At 40.5% G+C, this 20,734-nt stretch overlaps 1 protein-coding gene across 8 annotated transcripts in view; it reads right to left on the reverse strand.

Moving 5' to 3' along the window:
- Positions 1-319: 319 nt before the first annotated feature.
- Positions 320-20,734, reverse strand: part of LOC140879057 (uncharacterized) — a 50,808-nt gene continuing 30,393 nt past the window's right edge. For all 8 annotated transcript variants that reach the window (XM_073282697.1, XM_073282698.1, XM_073282693.1 and 5 more), the window contains 3 exons: positions 12,383-12,481; positions 11,915-11,953; positions 320-803 (listed from right to left, as the gene is read on the reverse strand). In XM_073282697.1, coding sequence (XP_073138798.1) covers positions 666-803; positions 11,915-11,953; positions 12,383-12,481 — 276 coding nt within the window. In that variant the 3' untranslated portion in view covers positions 320-665. The remainder of the gene's footprint in view (positions 804-11,914; positions 11,954-12,382; positions 12,482-20,734) is intronic.

Raw genomic sequence — 20,734 nt, forward strand, 5'->3', positions numbered from 1 at the left:
TCGAAAGGCATACTCTTAGTATAAACCATTAAAAAAAACTCTTGCTATATCCTCCTGGGACACCTACAAACCACACCCTCTGATCTTGATCAGAAGGGTGGGTAGCAAAATTGCCATTCAAGAAGATCGAGATTTGGGTTGGCTTTGATCGAGTAATAATATATTTTATTTACTTTTTTCAAATTTAAAAAAAAAAAATTGAGATTTGGGTTGCATCACCAACGTTTTTATCCAAATGTTAGAAGAATCCAAAAATAATGTTATTCCCCACAATATGGGATCTGTAAAGCTATTGCACCAAACGCAACATTTTGTACAATTTATCCGATATGTTCACTGTAATTGACAAATGAAAGAATGAAATGCACAAGTGTAAAATACACTTCAAACTAATTCTCCTACGGAACTAAAAAATTTGAGATATAATGTACACCTCTCTATACATGCCAAATGACAACAGCCACCAATCTACTTATCCCCACAAGTTCTATCAAGATAACCATTAGTTTATGTCACAAGTATACCTTTGAAGCCCCATAACAAAAAATAAACATCGCCATACAATCCCGTATATGAGTTTAGTGTACCTTCAAGCGAGTTGTTTACCAAAAACCATCAAAATGCTGCAGGAGAATCATCTCAACAATTATTAAGATCAGGTGGAGCTACTTGACACGAAAATCATGCCTAAATATGGTAAGATTTTGGGTAAACTTGTCTCTGTTCTTTGAATCCAAGCTTCGGGTGATATCAGCCATCAATTTGTCAAAACAAGAGGCAAGACGTTGATGCTGATCAACAGCCTGCAATATGGCATAAAATACAATGATCATACTGAGAAGACCGTTCTACATGAAGTTTCTCAAGTTGAAGAGATAAACCAATTTTCACACACGTGAAATATTGTCACCTTAAAATTCAAACCTATTAAATATATCATTTCATGGCCTATTGGTTACAACACAGAACCCAATATATGTTGGGCTGTAGAAAACTAGGGAAAAATTTCTGCGCTTCCCAAGTCTTAACAGTTAAGCATTTGTTTAACATGAAAAAATTAGGAATCATCCAATGATTTTCAGCATGAGACAATAATCCTGCCATTTTGAGGAAATTCACGAGTCGACAGAAAGAACAATTCTATTCCTCGCAAGTCTATATACAACATCCAGACACCAAAACTAGAGCCTTTGTCATCTATCAAACTGCAGTAGAAAACTAATTAGTTCTGCTAATAATATTCTCATGGTCTTCATCTCCAGACCCGCAACCACTCCATCCCATAACACTAAAAGGATGATACCATTCGCTCTTACGCATCTACGCCACAACAAGTAGCACCCATACCCCCAAAATGAATCTTAAATTACACATCAATGTCATGCGGCATAGATAATGATATGCAACCACCAGCAATCAAACAAAAAAAGACGGGATAAGGAGAGAAGAAAAAGCGCCCAATACATCTCATGAATACTCTTGTTTGTGAATTTGCAGAGTATATCACGAATCCCAACTTTAGCTTGGGCTGATATTGGCCTTTAAAAAGATCAAGCATAACAAATTTCCAGCTTCTTATCTAACTATGTTTCAATATATTTACGCTAACTGCTGACAATCAAAGATGATATTCCAACAAATTTTCTCTTACGAATAGATAAACATGTAGCTGATCCTAGTTTGTTTGTTTGTTTTTTTATTTTTCTTTATTTTTTATAAGGTAGCTGATTCTAGTTGAAGTTACTTACACTGATAATTATTTAAATGTATTTTCTAACCGATAAAGGTGGTAATGGATGTGTACTTAATAACTAACAAAATAAACAAGAGATTTATCCATTGAGACATTCATCTTGTGGACAGTGACATTCTATCAAAATTTTTCAAGTCCTATGTTATGTCACATTTGTCTTCTTATTCTTGCTTTTCAGAATTTAACATGGAACTTTATGAGGAAACCCTAATCTAGATGTTTTTAGCTTGAACATTGTTCATGTAATGTCATAAACAAGAACACGAAGAAATCACAGAGAAATTTTGGTAAAAAGTCACTACTTATGTAATAACCAAATCCCTATTTGAATAAAGTACAATTTAAAACATGATTAAAAAGTTGTTTGTTAAGCATTGTTAATGAAGATTAAATTGAGGATCAGCATGTGGGGATCCACCGACCAATTTACATCAGATTATCAGTATCTTATCCCAAGTAATCCCACTAGACAAATGAGATTGTGCTACATGGCAGATAACATAAAGTTTGGATCTCCTGAACTAGTCCGGATACAGCCTATAAATGGAAACCGATTTGGTTTCCTTCACCGATTTCCCTCCGCTTCTCTCTCGAGTTCTAGCCATACACCTTAGGTTCTTTTACAACCAGTTCTAGGATGTTTACTGTTGTTGGGAAGCTTCGAAGCTAGTGTCGGCTTGAGATGGGGGGGGGGGGGGGGGGGGGGGGGGGGGGGGGGGGGGGGGGGGGATCGAGACGTCGTCAGCAGACTGACGACGGACCCAGATATAACCCTAAAGCCTTCCGTAGTGAGTTAAGAAGCATGTTTAGTAGTTCTGAATCTGGTCTGATCATAATTTCAGTATGTTGGTATTTTATTTAGGTTCAAACGAGTAAACTTTTGTCAGATTGTTTAGTGAGGTGCATGATGTTCTGATTGAGATATCCAAACGTAGTATACACACTTATATGTTGCATTCTTATCTGTTCCCTTATACATGATTTACTGTTTTGGCATATTATGCATGATCTATCACATTTGACATGATATCTTTGAGATATACCTCGTTTGTTGGGGCGGCTCAGCCCTGTTCCGTATTGTGGACGGTCGGGTGTCGAGAGCTACAGTGTCCGTGATGACCCGCGGGCTCTGGTGACCCTGGACATTGTAGGTCCACGTCTTGTTGACAAGTGTGGGAACCAAAACATGCCTAGGGCACATAAGAGACTACACACTCAGGCGCCTCTAGACTGAGCATGAGATTCTAGGCTTGATCTGTGATATCCGAGCATATTGAATGCATCATATCGGTTTGTATACTCATACATTCTCGTATTGGATGATTGTCGCTCACGTCCTTGTTTTCATCCGACACCCCATTCCACGAGGCAGGTCTTATGTTAAACATCTCGGACGGTCAGGGCAGTGGCTAGAACAGTTGAGTTCTTGTTGGTGATCCAGTTGAAGTGTATTTGGTTTCTTGTAATTCTCGTACAGGATTGGGATTTCCTTTATAGTTGTATTAATGTTTAAAAATGAGATTATCGTTCTGTTTTCGTTTGGATTGTTAAGTACTTGAGTTGTTTATGTTGTTTAATTGATGATCTTAAGTTTAATTATGCACGCTTTATTAGTCTGTTTTAGTAGCTCAGGTAAGGGCGCTACATTTAGTGGTATCAGAGCCAACCTCTCTTAGTCAGTGTTCTAAATGGCGGTCGAGGCGGCCGCCTAGGCGGTAGGCGGCCCTCGACCGCCCCGCCTTGGCATTAGGCGGCCTCTTCAGGCGGCCCCAAGCTGTCCGGCGGGCGAGGCGGCAGTGGCTGGCGCTCGGGCGGGTGAGGCGGCCAAGGAGGTCAACAAATTTTAAATTTCAGTCAAAGGTCAGAGTCAACTAAATTTAAAAACCTAGTCAAAGTCTACCAATTTTAACACCTTAGTTACTTGAAAACACTACCCACTTTCTTTTGTTTTCCACTTTTGCTTCAAGTCTTCTCACCATCAATCACTAGGCCTGCCGCCACCGCCAGCAAGCCTTTAGCCGCCACCGCCACCGCCCCGCCACCGCCTCCCGCCATTTACAAAACTGCTCTTAGTACGGTTGGTTCGGAGGCGAACCACGCGGAAGCTGGTGGGCGTATGATGCCCGAGCCTGACAAGTCATAAGAAGACTAGGAGTTATCGTCGGTGCCAAGAGGTTGCACTGACAAGGAGCGGCTACTGGCAGGATTCTAGACGAAGGGAGACATAAATGAACCGATTACATACCGGAATGAGAGCTGTGTAGGTGTGGATTGCACGGTTGACGAGGGCTTGAAATATTTTATAGCTACAACTCGTATCAAGAAGGTGCATCTTTTTTTCGGGAGCTCATCATATAACTCCAAAGTTGAGTGTGGTTGACTCCAAAATTGAGTGTGCTTGACTTGGGACAATTATATGATGGGTGACCCCTAGGGAAGTTTCCCAGGGAAAATGACCCGTCATAAGTGGGAACAGTCGTCGAATCTTAGGCGTTAGAATTTATCTGATGTTGTTAAGGACCTAGTATTTGTGGGCCTGGATCAAAAGAGCCCAAGAGTCACAAGCCTTGGAAGAGTCTAGAAAGAAGGCAATAAATATAAATGTGAGGGAGGGGAGTTGATTTCATTCGGTTATCGTGTTGTATTTTGTAACTAGCTTTGGCTAGGGAGCTACTAGTATTTCTGCTAGGGTTACAGAGCTTGCCTCTGGAAAGATTGAATTTGCAATATAATTTTCAATATTAAATTGTGATTGCTAACAATTGGTCTGAACTGCCGATGTCGATCGGAGGTGAAGAAGAAATGGCAACCACACTGTTGGATACAAGGGACGCATTGGAAGACAAGGTGCTGGGTTTGGCAGAGAATATGAATTCGTTGGTGGTGAGTATGAATTCCGCGGTTTTTAAGTTAATCGAGACCGGCGAGCCGTTCAACAAAACTATGGAGAAGTTTCTGGGAATCAAGAGAACGAGGAGCAGCAGCGTGTGTAAATGGTAGGGTGTGTAAACCACAAGGGATTTGGAGAAACCACCGATGGATAGCAACGACCGGCCAGTGGAGGAGAAGAAAGAATCGCAAAATATTAAGGAGTATGGCGTCCTCATTGTTGAGGAGAAGGAAAGTTCGCTGATCCAAGAGCAAATGCAAGGTGAGACTGCATGGGCACGGCCTCTGGAGTAATCAAAAGCTTAAACCCCGAGAGGGTCGAAGAAAAAAATAAAAAGGAGCAAAAGTATAGACTGGAGTTATTTGGGTCTGATCAGTGTTCGAAAACTCGGCCTAGGCGCCGCCTATGCGCTAGACGGCCGCCGGCCGCACCGGAAAAGTGGTAATCGGTCGCCCTAGGTGTCCTGGCCGCTTAAGCGGCAGTAAGCGGCCCTAGGCGCCGCCTAATCGGGTTGTGCGGCGTAGGCGCTGCAGAAGAAGATGTAGGCGGCAGAATTCTGTGGAAGAAGAAGAAAGGCGAAGAAAGCTGCAGAAGAAAGAAGAAGATGCAGAGGCGGCTGAAGAATGAAGACGTTTTATTTAGGTTTTGTTTTTTAAGTTTTGTTTTTGGGCTTTTAGTTAAAAGCCCAATTACCTTAAAAAAGTTAAAAGCGCAATAAAAAAATGAAAGCCAATTTTTAAAGGTTTTAAACTAAAGTCCAATAAGCAAACTCAAGTCTACCCTAACTTGAAAGATAATGATATATATTAATCTGTAATAAAATTTTGAGCTAGAAATTTTTTTTGAAGGGATTTATGATTATTTTTGTTTATACTGGGGAATCCGCCTAGCGGCGCCAAGTCCCCGCCTAGGCGGCCTAGGCGCTAGGCGCTGGTCGGGCGCCCGACTAGCGCCTAGCGACATTTAGAACCATGGGTCTGATACGAGAGAGCTGGTTCAGAGAACACATCTAAACAGCGAAGGGAAGGATGAGTTGGTACAAGAATCTGTTGAAGGCTGACATCATAGTGAAGATGGAACAGATGCATAAATTCACGGCAAACATTAGCACGATGGGCCCGAGGTTCCTTGAGATGCCATGGGATCAAACGAAACTTCAGGAGAAGAAAGATGAGCGACTTACCAAGGAGTTGATCAAACAATACAGTGGCCGAAAAGCCATGAATGATAGATACGTGACGTTGAACTCATTTTCATTACCCTATTCGCCCTGTTTATGTTTTCTTCACCAATACAAAAAGATCAATACGAATTTCAGATCTAATCTGTAAACACATTAAAAGAATACGTGGTGAACTCATTCCTTGAAAGGTTACCTTCTACATACACACGAGAGAAATTACTACGAATTTCAGATCTTGGGGCATTTGTCCACGTTTTTATGATTAATAGTCACCCATGTATATTTTGTGGTGTAATTTATCATTTACAATCTTCAATTGAACTTCAAAAATTTCTTATATATATAACTTTTGTGCCTAAAAAATGTCTCAAGTATGAACAGGACCAATTTAGAAAGCCATGTCTGATGCAATGCTTGGTTGGCCAAATTTTTCAGCACATCCTTGCCATAAAGGTGATGGCCGAGAAGTAGAAAATATCACAAGATAACTGTCATGAACCGTGAAGAAGACATGGGCCAAGAAGGGACTGTGGACCGCGATTTACAGGAGGGAACAGACAAGCCCAAAAGTTTATGAGCGCTTCACTCATGGAAAATTCAAGTCTAAAGTTGAAGAGCAAAAAGATTTTATTTCCTTAGTTAATAAGAATAATTCTTTCCTTGTTTTTTTTATTTCAGCGTATCTCTTAAATTTGGTACGATTTTTCTGTCAGGTTATTTTTGGATTGCATCTTCGTTATATGTATGGACTTGGTGGGAAGAATTATTCATTCAGAAAGTATATGAATATAAACGTTTGTTACTCAAGATCGGGTGGTTCTCTTGTTTTCCTCGAGCCCCAAATATTCAACTAATCATAGGTCGTCAAGGTCGTAAATCAAATCGGTATGAATCTTATTCCTAACTAAGAGATTTCTCGGTCCAGCGTCCCATAACTCGATCCCAAACTCAGGCACGTAACATATTGGCATCAGAGACAGCTATTATGGGGGACATGAGCAAGCTGGAGCAAAAATTCGAGGCATTCATGAACATGTACCAGGAGGATAAACGTGCGACGGAACAGAGGCAGGGCGAGATGGCCGCACAACTACAGGAGCTTTCATTGAGTATGACAAATATAGTTCTGATAATAAAATTGGGCAGAACGGGGAGAGTAGCTACAAGGACTATAAGCGCACCGAAGATGGAGAAAGCTGCAGGTATATTCCAAAATACTCAAAACTGGAATTCCCTAAATACAATGGTCAAGGAGACCTGTTGGGATGGATTAATAGGTGCGAACATTTTTTTCGACATCAACGCACACTGGAAGAAGAAAAGGTGGAGTTAGCATCATTCCACCTAGAAGAAGAAACGCAAGTTTGGTTCCTAAAATTGGAGAGAGATAGACCGAACTTACCATGGGACGAATTCAAAACACAATGTAATCTCAGATTTGGCCCGACAATCCGCAGTAATAAATTGGGTGAATTATCCAAGTTACGTCAAACGGGAACCGTAGGAGAATATCAACGCAGGTTCGAGCAGTTGGCTGCTCATGCTTGTGCCCTCACCAGCGAACAAGAAGTGGAAATATTTATCAGTGGGCTCAGGGAGCAGATTGCAATAGAGATGGAAATCCAGCATCCAAAGGATTTAATGAGTGCCATGAGCCTTGCTCGATTATTTGAGCGCAAAGAAGAAACACCAGCACCGCGCAAACCAGGGGTTATTCCTAGTCCGCCATGATTTGTAAGAAATTAAATCGAGGGGAGATGGAAGAGCGACGATCACGTGGGCTCTGTTTTAATTGAGATGAGATGTATGTCCCCGGTCATCGATGCAAAAAATTATTTTGGTTGGGAGTGACCGATGAAGAACAAGGTGAATCAGAAGAATCCCAGGATTTGGGGCTGACAATACATGCTATTTCCGGGTCCTCGCAAGCACAAACCCTGAAAATTTGGGGGGTTAATAATCGTGTTCCAGTTTTTGTGCTTGTCGATTCTGGTAGCACACGTTGCTTATTGGACACCAACTTGGTTCATAAATTGCAGCTACCCATAGAGAAACCAGCGGGCCTTTGGGTGACAGTGGCCAGTGGAAAGAAATTGCCTTGCATGGGAGTTTGCCGTCATATAAATATCCAACTGGAGTGACATCTTTTCTGTGTGGATTTTTATATCTTATCACTGGGTGAATTCGGCGCCGTTTTGGGAGTAAACTGGCTCCAAACACTTGGTCCAATCACATGGGACTTCCAGGATATGTCGATGAGATTCGTGCAAGGGGGCACGACGATTGCATTATCTGGTCTTCAAAAAGGAGGCACTACAACCAGCCTCCAATTATCTACGTTGCTTACCAATGACGACGACACACACGGACAGTTAGCACAACTTTTGGCCGAATTTTTTGATATATTTGCGGAACCCACTGGACTTCCACCTTTGCGCCGAGCCAATCACAAAATCATACTGGAACACGGTGCCAATCCTGTCGTGGTGCGTCCATACCACTATCCTCGTGCCCAAAAAGATGAGATTGAGCGACAATGCGCAGATATGCTTGAGAAGGGGCTCATTCGACCTAACTCTCAATTCTCCACCCAGTACTTCTAGTCAAAAAGAGCGACGACACTTGGCGGTTTTGTGTTGACTATCGGGCTCTCAATGCGAAAACCATTAAGGATAAATTCCCGATACCAGTAATCGACGAGCTGTTGGAAGAACTTCATGGTGCAAAATATTTTTCCAAGCTGGCTTTGCGAGCCGGATACCATCATATTCTTATGGATCCTAGTTGTGTGCACATGACGGCCTTCCGCACTCATCACGGCCACTTTGAGTTTGTAGTAATGCCCTTTGGCCTTACCAACACACCTTCTACCTTCCAATCAATTATGAATTCGGTGTTTGGGCAGTATCTACGGCAGTTTATTTTGGTTTTCTTTGATGATATTTTAATCTACAGCCCAACGTGGGAAGACAATTTGGGTCATGTTCGCACAGTTTTTTCGATATTACGACAGCATCGATTTGTCTTGAAGCAATCCAAGTGTATTTTTGCACGGACAGAAGTGGCCTATCTCGGTCAAGTGGTCAATCAAACAGGGGTTAAAGTCGACGAGGACAAGATTAAGGCAGTCAAACAATGGCCAGCTCCAACCACGGTTAAAGGGTTGCGAGGGTTTTAGGGTCTCACAGGTTATTATCGTAAATTTGTCAAGGATTATGGCATCATTGCCGCGCCACTTACCCAGCTATTAAAGAAGAACTCATTCAAGTAGAGCGACGAAGCTTCTCGAGCTTTTGACCAATTAAAAACGATGATGACATCAACACCTGCTCTTGCCTTGCCGGATTTTTCAACAAACTTTGTGGTGGAGTGTGACGCGTTTGACATTGGGATTGGCGCGGTTTTGCATCAGAATGGCCGCCCCATTGATTTCTTTAGCCAGCCCTGCATATGAAAAAGAGCTAATTGGTTTAGCTAAAGCAGTGCGCCATTGGAGGTCTTATTTTTGGGGAAATACCTTTGTGGTTCGCACCGATCATTACAGCCTTAAGTTTTTACTGGAGCAGCGTATTACGACATCCCCACAACAGCATTGGATTAGCAAACTTCTGGGTTTTGATTTTCACGTGGAATACAAAGCGGGCAGCTCCAACGGGGTGGCAGACGCGCTGTCCCAGCGTGATGAGGAAGGAGGCAGTTTACAGGCTATTACCATGCCTCATGTCGACATTTTCAGCGATATCCGCGAAGAACATAGTAAAACGGCAGATCTTCAACCGTTGATCCAGAAAATCCTGCAAGGAGAGGCTATCGGGCCTTGGGAGTTCCAGGATGGTCTTATATGGTATCGCCAGCGTGTGTATTTACCCAAAACTCCCCCTCCATTGCACCTGTCATTTCGAGTACACACAACGCCTACCATGAGGGCTTCCAGAAAACTTTGCATCGCATTTCTCGAGATTTCTTTTGGATGGGAATGAAGCGTGAAGTCCAAGAGTTTGTGGCCACGTGCCTCGTCTGCCAACGGAATAAGGTGGAACTTTTAAAACCTGCAGGGTTGCTCCAACCCCTTCCAATTCCACAACATGTATGGGCTGATATATCCATGGATTTCATTGAAGGGCTTCCGCTGTCACTAGGTAAAAATGTGCTATTGGTGGTTGTTGATCGCCTCTCTAAATATGCTCAATTTTTAGCACTCTCGCACCCTTATACGGCGGTGCATGTGGCTCGAGTTTTCTTTGATCACGTGTTTAAATTGCATGGGCTGCCGGAGACAATTGTTACTGATCGAGATGTTACCTTTACAAGCTTTTTTTGGAAGGAACTTTTCCGGCTAAGTGGTTCACAATTATGCTTTACTTCAGCATATCACCCGCAATCCGATGGTCAAACACAGGCTGTCAATCGCATTGTGGAGATGTATTTGTGTTGCTTCACAGGGGACTATCCAAAGAAATGGGTCAGTTGGCTGTTGTGGTCCGAGTATTGCTACAACACCAGTTTTCATTCTTCTCTTCGCACTACGCCATTTGAAGCAGTCTATGGGCGGCCCCCACCTCGATTACTGTCATACTGCCCCGGGCTCTCACGCATTGATTCCGTGGATCGAGAGTTACAAAATCGGGATCAAGTTCTCCTGGAATTGCGAAACAGGCTTTTGCAAGCACAAAACTCCATGAAAACACATTATGATGATGCTCATCGTGAACTCCAGTTCAACGTGGGGGACAAAGTGTTGCTTAAACTACAGCCCTATCGCCAAAAAGAAATCGTTAGCTTCGCGCAAAAATCAGAAACTCGGCCCTCGTTATTATGGTCCATTTCTGATCCTCAGTCGCATTGGGTCAGTCGCATACAAACTTCAACATCCAAAATCCATCCAGTTTTTCATGTTTCGGCACTCAAAAAATTCAAAGGCACTCATGATGCAGACCGTGTGCTTCCACAGTTTCCAACCGAAGAGGAAAGCCGACAACCGCAGGCCATCTTGGATACACGCATACACAATGGCAACCAAGAGTTTTTAGTTCATTGGCAAGGACTGGCGCCATCTGAGGCTTCTTGGGAAGCTGTTTCTGTTTTGGCAGCATAATTTCCATCTTTCAAGTTCGAGGACAAACTTGCATCTCAAGGGGACCGCAATGTCATGAACCGTGAAGAAGACATGGGCCAAGAAGGGACTGTGGACCGCGATTTACAGGAGGGAACAGACAAGCCCAAAGTTTATGAGCGCTTCACTCATGGAAAATTCAAGTATAAAGATTGAAGAGCAAGAAGAATTTATTTCCTTAGTTAATAAGAATAATTATTTCCTTGTTTTTTAGTTCAGCGTATCTCTTAAATTTGGTAGGATTTTTCTGTCAGTTTATTTTTGGATTGCATCTTTATTATATGTATGGACTTGGTGGGAAGAATTATTCATTCAGAAAATATATCAATATAAACGTTTGTTTCTCAAGATCGGGTGGTTCTCTTGTTTTCCTCGAGCCCCAAATATTCAACTAATCATAGGTCGTCAAGGTCGTAAATCAAATCGGCAGGAATCTTATTCCGAACTAAGAGATTTCTCGGTCCAACGTCCCATAACTCGATCCCAAACTCAGGCACGTAACGATAACAGCTTTCTCACAAGTGCTGATAGGTGTGTATACCTATAGATATAAAAATATCCTAATATGCAGAAAGAAACCCTCTCATTTTCATTGATGCTCTCCCCCACTTCCACACCGCCTCCCCCAATTTATTTGAAAAGAGAGTGGAGGGGCAAGGTCAATTTCCTTGAATTGTCATTGCCTAAGCACTTTTAAGTATTATCCCATTTCGCCCTCATAATCAGTCTCCTTGCTCTATCCTCTTGTTCATTCTCCCTGACAACTCAGAGCTACTAAAACAAAAACATAAATTCTAGAAGTGCTGTATTAGTTACTTAACTGTACAGATTCATCAAATCATGAGCAAAATCGTCCATAGTTTTTGCAATAGAAGATTTATGAGAGTAGAAAGAATAACAAAACATTCCACCAACTTTGTCGGATAGAAAAATTATAATTCCGTAGGAACTTGTGGAAAGCAGCATAAAGGTTACCTGTGAGGCCAAAATTTGAGCTTTCAAGTCTGTAAACATCTGCATGAAATAGGTAGATTCAATTCAGCAGCCACAAAATGACAATACTAGAAGCTGAGTGACATGAAAGTTTTAAATTTAAGTAGAGCAAGATAGAATCTACAGTAGAGACAATCTTTGACAACAAACATGAAAACTTTTTCATGCAACACTCATAATTAACTAATGTCAACATTTTCTCTTCAAAAAAAAAAAAAACTAATGTCAACATTTTATCAGCCCAACCATGCCACACAAATTTCTGATTCTCTAGCCTGTTCACAGATTCAGAGAATAAGATTAGTGAATCCAAGGAAACATGACAATTACAAATCAATATGAGGTTTTCTGGAATATCAAATATACTTTGACATCTATAACAGAAATATCTGAAAAAGTTGACAAATGTGTTTTAATTAGAAGCAGAGAATGAAGGCCAATAAGAATAACCTGCTCATTTATCAGTATCAAGCTCAACATTGGTCTACTAAGACTCCATTGGTTGCTGCAGTCCTCAAATAAAACAATCTCAAAGAGGGTTTTAAGTATCTGAACAAAAGAAAACATGGAAGTTAGATATAAGAAAGCAAAATCAACAAACAAGTAATGATTACATTATTCCGTATGCAATCTGAGATGAAGACTAACATGTTCATCAACAAATATTTGATAAAGCTTGACGCTTGTAGTAACTGTTTCTAATGACAAACACTTAGGAAATACAACAACCTTGATAGCCCATTTTTATGTAAAGCAATCATGGGTCACAAACTACCCATGCTATTTCAGTTCACTCAAAAAGATTCTATGACACCAGAAGCAGTCCTACCTTACATTTGCAAAGGAATTCCTGTTAGACTTGATCTCAAATACATTTTTAGGCGGCATGGGCATCACCCAATAAACTCCTTATGCTTCCGGATCCAGCTAGGGGCCCGAAACTTAATCTTGTCCCAGCATTCTTCAAGTGATTCTTCTAGATTGTAAAAAATCCTCAAGTTCCTCCCCAAACAAACAGAGCAACAAATACAATGAACTCCTACCGTCCAAAAAAATCTACACCTCCTGCAAAGGTTGCGTCCAAGATCTACCACAAATACCGAGAAGCCTTGATACTAGCCCTTTAAGACCAAACTCAAAGAAGGGATTTGGTGAAAATGGAGGAAAGGGATTTCATGATGAATAAAATAGGTGTCTAATTCAATAAATGATTAACAGAAAACCATGATCCAAATTGATGAGTGTAGTGAAGGAAAGGTAGGGAATTTTGAGTTGTATAACTGACAAAAGAATGAAGATAGGAGTGCTGGAGTGCATCAACGCAGGAAGAATAATTGCAAATAATTAACATCGTCAATTTGCTGGCAGTACATCGTTCTTCTTGAACAAGAACAATAACTTGAGGGATTTTGATCACGTAATCTGAATTGAGTAGTCAACTGCCAAAGATGGTCGTATTGGGGTGCTCAGCTGAATCGTGTGCAATTAAACAATTAAAGTCTCGTGGTAGGGAAGTTCAACAAATCAGTTATCGCTATTAAAAGCGCGAGGCATACCAAGATTAGAGACAAGAGGGTTACCAAGACTAGATTGCAACTATTTTCACTACCAATTTGCATCATGTCAGTTTTCAGAATTCCTAGAGGTGAGTTAAATAAAACATAAAAATTGATGAGAGATTTTCTTTGTTAGATATTTCCTTTGGAAAGTTCACCATGTCATAAGCATGGCTATTAAGGCGACAAGGTGTACCAAGGTTCCGGGGGTCCTGGAGCCCAAGGTTGAGCTGTGAGATGAGAGGTGCATCTTTCAAAATTATGCATACTGAGTGACTGACAAATGTTGGTCCATACAATAATCTAAAAATTTACAATGGAATATTAAAATAACAAAAGAGAGCAAAATCAGCAAAAAAAGGCCAAGGGAATGCAAAAATGAAACTGTTCAGACTCGCTGGATGATAGTTGCAATTGCAAGAGTTGTTGGAAGATGGTTTTGATAGGAGACTAGTAGTCGACTTTGGGCTGCCAAGGGATGTAATAGTTCAATGCATTCCTGAGCTGGACCTTCACTTGATGTACACGTCTGACTTGACAAGTGCACCTCTTCAAGATTAGCGAGCCTGGAGTATGCGTTAGTGGCTCACTTGTTTCAGCTTGCACTCAGCACGAAGTAGCAAGTAGTGTTGAAGATTTAAATAGATTGGAAAAGATATTTATTCAATGTTTAAATAAGAATTAGATAGGATTTGATATTTAGACATTCTGTTATTTCCTTGTATATATTAGGGTGTAACTTGTACGCTTAATTCAGTCAATAAGAATTATTCTCTTCCCTCATAGAGATTCTATATATACTTTAACACATGGTATCAGACGTTCAGAGTAAACCCTAGCCATGACCAAATACGGCTATGGCTACATGGCTTCCTCCTCTGAATCTTTTTTTTTTATCAGAAACAAATGTCATGTTATTAATAGGTAAAAAAGTTAAAAGTTACATACAAATGTGGACCAGAGGTCCACGAGTTAGTCTAGGTGTCTAATATGAAGATTATGCTAATTCAAAACCAGACTCCAAACCCTATACAAATCTGAAATCGCAAAAGCTTGGAAATCATTTAAACTATGTAACCACATTGCTACTCTCAGTTTGATCTTATCCCAAATCTCTTCAATCGAGTCTTCTACGTTTTCGAAGATTCTTCGATTTCTTTGCAGCCATACGTTCCAGCCATATGTTCCAACAAACACAATGTATTGTAATTTTCCATAGAGTTTTCCCTCTTTTGCCCAATGAACATCCCAGATCGAATTTTGGGAACAGTGCTTCCTCCTCTGAATCTGATAAACAGCCACTAAGCACGCCTGATTTTTCACCAATTCACTCCATTACATGCCACAAACTCAATGGTCAGAATTATCTCCAATGGTCTCAGTCCGTCATGATGTTTATATGCGGCAAAGGCAAGGAAGATCTCTTATCTGGTTCATCCAAGCGTCCAGCTTCTGGTGATGGCAAATTCAAGGCTTGGAATGTTGACAACAACATGCTTATGTCGTGGCTAATTAATTCCATGGTCCCCGAAATTGGCGAGAATTTCTTACTATACCCCTCTGCCAAGGAGATTTGGGATGCCGTCCATGATACATATTCAGCCCGCGACAACACATCTGAATTATTCATTGTGGAAAGTTTGGTTCATGAAATACGACAGGGTGATGACAATGTAACGACATATTTCAATGCCCTCACCAAACTTTGGCAGGAGCTGGATTTATTTGAGACACATGAATGGAAGTGCACGGCTGATGAATCACAATTCAGAAAAATTGTGGAAACCAAACGAGTGTTTAAATTCCTTCAAGGCCTCCATCCATCCCTTGATGAAGTTCGTGCCCGCATCCTAGCCATAAAACCATTGTCGGGGCTTCGCGTGGCTTTCTCCGAGGTCTGCCATGAGGAAAGCCGACGGAAGTTGATGTTGGGCTCCTCTCGTTCTCCTTCAGTAAAAGGTTCTGCTCTTGCTTCCAGTCGGCCCTCATTCTCGACCATTTCCGACCATGGTTCTCGCAATTCGCCCATTTCTGCCCCTGTTCAAAATTAGCATATGCGGAAGGAATGATAGGCCTTGGTGCGAGAAATGCAAGAAACCCAATCACACGTTGGACACTTGCTGACGCATTCATGGCAAGCCAATGGACTGGAAACCAGCCAGAGAATGACGTGCCAATGCCGCTGCTTCAGATTCTGTCTCTACTGCCACACAACAACCTTTCACTCAAGCGCAGTTGGATGTTATTCAGCGGCTGTTCAGCCAGAATTCTGCCCAAATGTCTTCTTATTAGTACTGGTACAACAGTCCTTCAAGGTGACTTCTCTCTTGCATTTTTCTCCAAACAGGATTTGAACTCTACGTGGATTGTTGACTCGGGCGCCTCTGAACATATGACGGGAAATTTTTCACTTTTTATTTCATACAATCCTTGTAGGGATTCTCGGTCTGTGCGTATTGCTAATGGATCTAGTTCAAGGGTATTTGGTATTGGCTCTGTATATATCTCATGTGATATTTCTTTACAAGTTGTGCTCTTTGTTCCTGGTCTATAATGCAATTTGCTGTCTGTTAGCAAAATTAAAACCGATCTCAATTGCACAACTAAATTCTCTGTGGATTCTTGTTTTTTCCAGGAATTGAATTCAGGGAAGAAGATTGGCAGTGCTGAACTACCTGCTGGTTTGTTTCTCATCCAGATGGACCTTAACTTTAAGAATGGGCCAGAATATTCCAAGCCCAGCTCTTCCTGATTCCTGTTTTGTTTTCCATTCCAATTCCAATAAAGAATGTGATATTCTTTTATGGCATTATAGATTAAGTCATCCGAACTTTATGTACCTTGCCAAACTGTTTCCATTTCTCTTTAATAATAAATCACCAAGTTTATTTCAATGTGATATTTGTCAAGTTTTCAAACACACACATTTTTTTTTATAAGAAACTATAATATAATTGATAATATGAAATTACTTAGAATACAAACAATGGACCAGTGGTCCACAAAAGCAAACTAGTTTCCAAAGCAAACAAAGGCAGCTATCAATCTAAATCAAAGCCAATTTACAATCCCTATACAAGTCTAATATCGCCAAAGATTGAAAATTTGAACCCTTGTGAGCCCAAATGGATACTCTCAATTTGATCTTGTCCCAAAGTTTTTCACCGCTTCTTCACTGCCTTCAAAACTTCTTTTGTTCCTTTCCAGCCATAACGACCAGCACACGCAATGAACCACTATTATATCTTGGGTAACTTCATAAAATCATGTTCCTTTCCACTAGCTTGATCACGATAAATTAATTGATTTAAATGATTTTATGCATGGTAGTTATGAATATTTAATTGATATATTCAAAATATGTGATTTATTTTAATGCCTGAAATTTTATGTGTTGTTATGTTATTTTTAAAGTTTTCAGGATTGGAATTTAATTCTAGACCGAAGAGACGAGCCTAGCATTCGAAACAGAGTTAAGAAAATATTTTATGCTTAAAATATAAAGTTGATGTAGTGTATTTTTAAAAAGGAAGAATTAAATTTAAAAGTTTTATTTTTTGATAAGATAAATTTAAAAGTTTTATTTGCAACTAATGGGCCAATTATTGAGCCCATTAGTCACAATTTAAGCAGCGTTCAAAGTTCCAACACTTTTCTTTTCTTTCATTGGAACGCCGCTTACTCTCCCCCAAATTCTCTTTTAACGTTCAAACGCTGTTTCGCAAGGCAGGGATTCTTCAATTTTCTCTCGAGGCTAGATCGTTTCCAAGGTTCCAAGTTAAATCCAACCAACCGAATTCAGGCAAGTTTTTAATGTTTTGAAACCGGCATTCAAGAGTATAGTTATTTTGATATGAAACCAAGTCGCAAATGTTGTTTTCATGCATGATTATGAAGAAAGTTTGAAGTAAGATGTATAATCGTGATGCGTTCCTGATGACTCTGTTTAAAGTTTATTGAGATTCAAGGATTTAGATGTTTCAAAAATCAGAATTTTAGTGTGTGTTGATTACGTGGAGTTTTGATTCAAATTATTTGATGTTGGTCGTTTTTGGGCAAACCCTTTTCGAATTTTGAAGGTTTTACATGTCCAAGATTGTTATTTTTCAGTTGTTCAACAATTTTGGGTGTATTGGAGTCGAAAAGGATCGAAAAGGACTGAAAGAAATCGATTTGATCACATGCGCGCCGATCACCTGCACGACACTGCCTGAACGCGCTCGAGCGGCCACTTTGGGCGCAAGAGCGCGCGGGGATTCGCTAGAGCGCGCAGAAGGTGCGCCCCTGCGCTGTCCAGAATTTTGTACTCGTGTCATTTTGAGTTCTAAATGCATATTTATGGTCTATTAAGATATTTTAAGTATTTGAAAGAGTTTTTATGCAAAAAGTTTCAAGTTTAAATGTTCGGGAAGGACGGAACGACTCACATGGATCGGTTAAGTTGCGTAATGCATCTTTATGTGATTTTTCTTCACGAAAGCTATTTTATATTGAAATGTTTTGAAGTATTTTTATGCATGATTATATCACGAAAAGTTTTAAGAGCATGATTTTATGAAGTTACGAGGCGTATGACGATGTCATGATATGATATGTTACAATGAAGGATATGATGCATGAAAAAAATTTTGATGTAGTATGCTTTTTGTGGTGATTACACGGGGTATGCACTTCGGTATGAGCTCCGAAGCGGCTATCCAAACTATGGCTCACAGGATGGTTACACGGGGTATGCATTTCGGGATGAGTTTCGGAGCGGCTATCCAAAGAATGAAAGTTTAAGGACGAAAGTCATATGCTTGTTGTACAACTACTGTGATCACGGAAACTTATGATGTGCTCTTATGACGGTTGCCACAATACACATATTTCATCACCCCCAAAAGTTTCATGTTTTGGTCAAATTAAGTTATGTTCATGTTATGTCTTTGCATGAAGAATTACAAGTTATTTCTTTTCTCATCTGAAGTTTAAATAAGATCTTTTTATGCATGTTCTTGCAGAGTCTTTAGACTCACTATAACTTGAATGTTGCAGGTAACGAGAATGTTGATGCTTTCATCGATGACTTAGACATGAAGAGGAGTCGGGGGTCGGTCCGGCGCGGGATGCATGAGTGCAATGTTATATGATTAGTTTTTGAGCAAACAAATTATGTTTTTGTTCTGATGAGAGGTGGAACAAGTTTCAATACTTTCTTTCGATGGCCATGTTGTCATTACCGCAAAGAGTTTATTCACGTTTTTGTGGATGCATTTTTAAATATTTTTATTTATGAAGAAGATTTTTATTTTCGGCAAATTTTTTCGCAACGTTATTTTTAAGAATGTATGATCAGTAACGTTCCAGAAGAGTTTGGGACGTTACATTTTTACCCCAATTTTTCCATTCAAGGGGAGAGTAACACCAGTGAATCTCCAAATTGGAAACTCACATCATTTGTAGACCCAATCCATGTTTCTCCAGAAACAGATCATGTACCACAACCCAACTCAACTCCACCAAATACACCACTCAAAGTCTATTCAAAAAGAAAGGTCATCCAAATGAAGAGACAACAAGAACCAGTACAAAGTCAACCAGTCGAAGATACTTCTATGATACCAGTTCCAAATGGAAAAAGTTACATACAAATGTGGACCAGAGGTCCACGAGTTAGTCTAGGCGTTTAATATGAAGATTTATGCTAATTCAAAACCAGACTCCAACCCCTATACAAATCTGAAATCGCAAAAGCTTGGAAATCATTTAAACTATGTAACCACACAGCTACTCTCAGTTTGATCTTATCTCAAATCTCTTCAATCGAGTCTTCTACGTCTTCGAAGATTCTTCGATTTCTTTCCAGCCATACGTTCCAACAAACACAATGTATTGTAATTTCCCATAGAGTTTTCCCTCTTTTGCCCAATGAACAACCCAAATCTGCTGCGTACAAATCCTTCGTTGTCTTTGGAGTCACCCACAACAATCCCAGATCCTTTAGCACTGACCACCATAAGGTACTCGTGAATGAACAATTCACCAGTAGATGATCTATACTCTCTCCCCCTTTCTTACACAGCACACACCAATTAGGATTTAAAAGACATTTCGGAGACCTCTTTTGGATCAAATCACAAGTCGGCAGCCTACCCAAATGATTCGAAACAGATCAAATTTTAGGAACAGAGCTTCTGGAAAGAAAGAATCAAAAAAAGATTTCACTGAAAACTCTCCCGAAGCATCCCACTTCCAAAGCCTAACGTCCTCTCCCCTCTCTGAAATAATAACCCTACCCAAGATATCCAATAAAACTATTAAGTTACTCATTTCCTCGTCCCTAAGATCCCGACGGAAGTGGAGATCCCAAGATAATGAACTGGACGGAGAGGCTGGATTTAAAGAAATAAAATGAGATATTGGCTTATTGTGAGATCTAGAAATCTGAAAAAGCAAAGGAAAACGGAATTTAAAAGCAGAATGCCCTACCCAACAGTCCTCCCAAAATCTAATTCTATCTCCCCCCTTGACCACTAACCTCAAAGATTGGATAAAAGCCGGATAAATCCTAGATATGAACTTCCAAGGACTCCGAAAGGTGTTATTCCTTGTCAGCCCCGCGTCCCAACCATTATCTTGCAACCCGTATTTGCTGACTACGATTCTCTTCCACAGTGTATTCCCTTCCTTTGAAAAACGCCACCACCATTTACCCAACAAAGCTTTATTCCTCAAGCGAATGTTTCCAATTCCCAAACCACCTCTGTATTTCGGGATGTTAATCTTATCCCATGCTATCAAGTGGTTGTGTTTGTCTCCGTCCGGTCCATCCCACAAAAAATACCTCATTAGCTTCTCCATGAACTCAGCTACCCTTCTTGGGATTCTAAATAGCGACAAGTAATACAACGGTATGGCATTCATAACCGCCGATATCAACGTAAGTATCCCTCCCCTCGATAGGAAAGCTTTCTTCCAACTTGCTAGTTTTTTTGTCAATTTAAACATTACTGGTTCCCAAAAGGAGACTCTGACTGGATTTCCTCCCAAAGGAACCCCTAGGTATTGAATGGGCCAAGACTCCAACCCACAACCAAACTCAGTTGCCATCTCCATTTCTACTTCAGCCTCGTAGTTAATGCTCAACAAAGCACTCTTCTCTAAGTTTATTTTTAAACCCGACATGTCACAAAATGATAGCAGCATGTCCTTCAGAAATCTCAAATGTCCTTCGTCCTTCACAAAAAATAGTGAGTTGTCAGCA

Source organism: Henckelia pumila, chromosome 2 (genome assembly GCF_033568475.1).
Source record: "Henckelia pumila isolate YLH828 chromosome 2, ASM3356847v2, whole genome shotgun sequence".
Lineage (NCBI taxonomy): Eukaryota > Viridiplantae > Streptophyta > Magnoliopsida > Lamiales > Gesneriaceae > Henckelia > Henckelia pumila.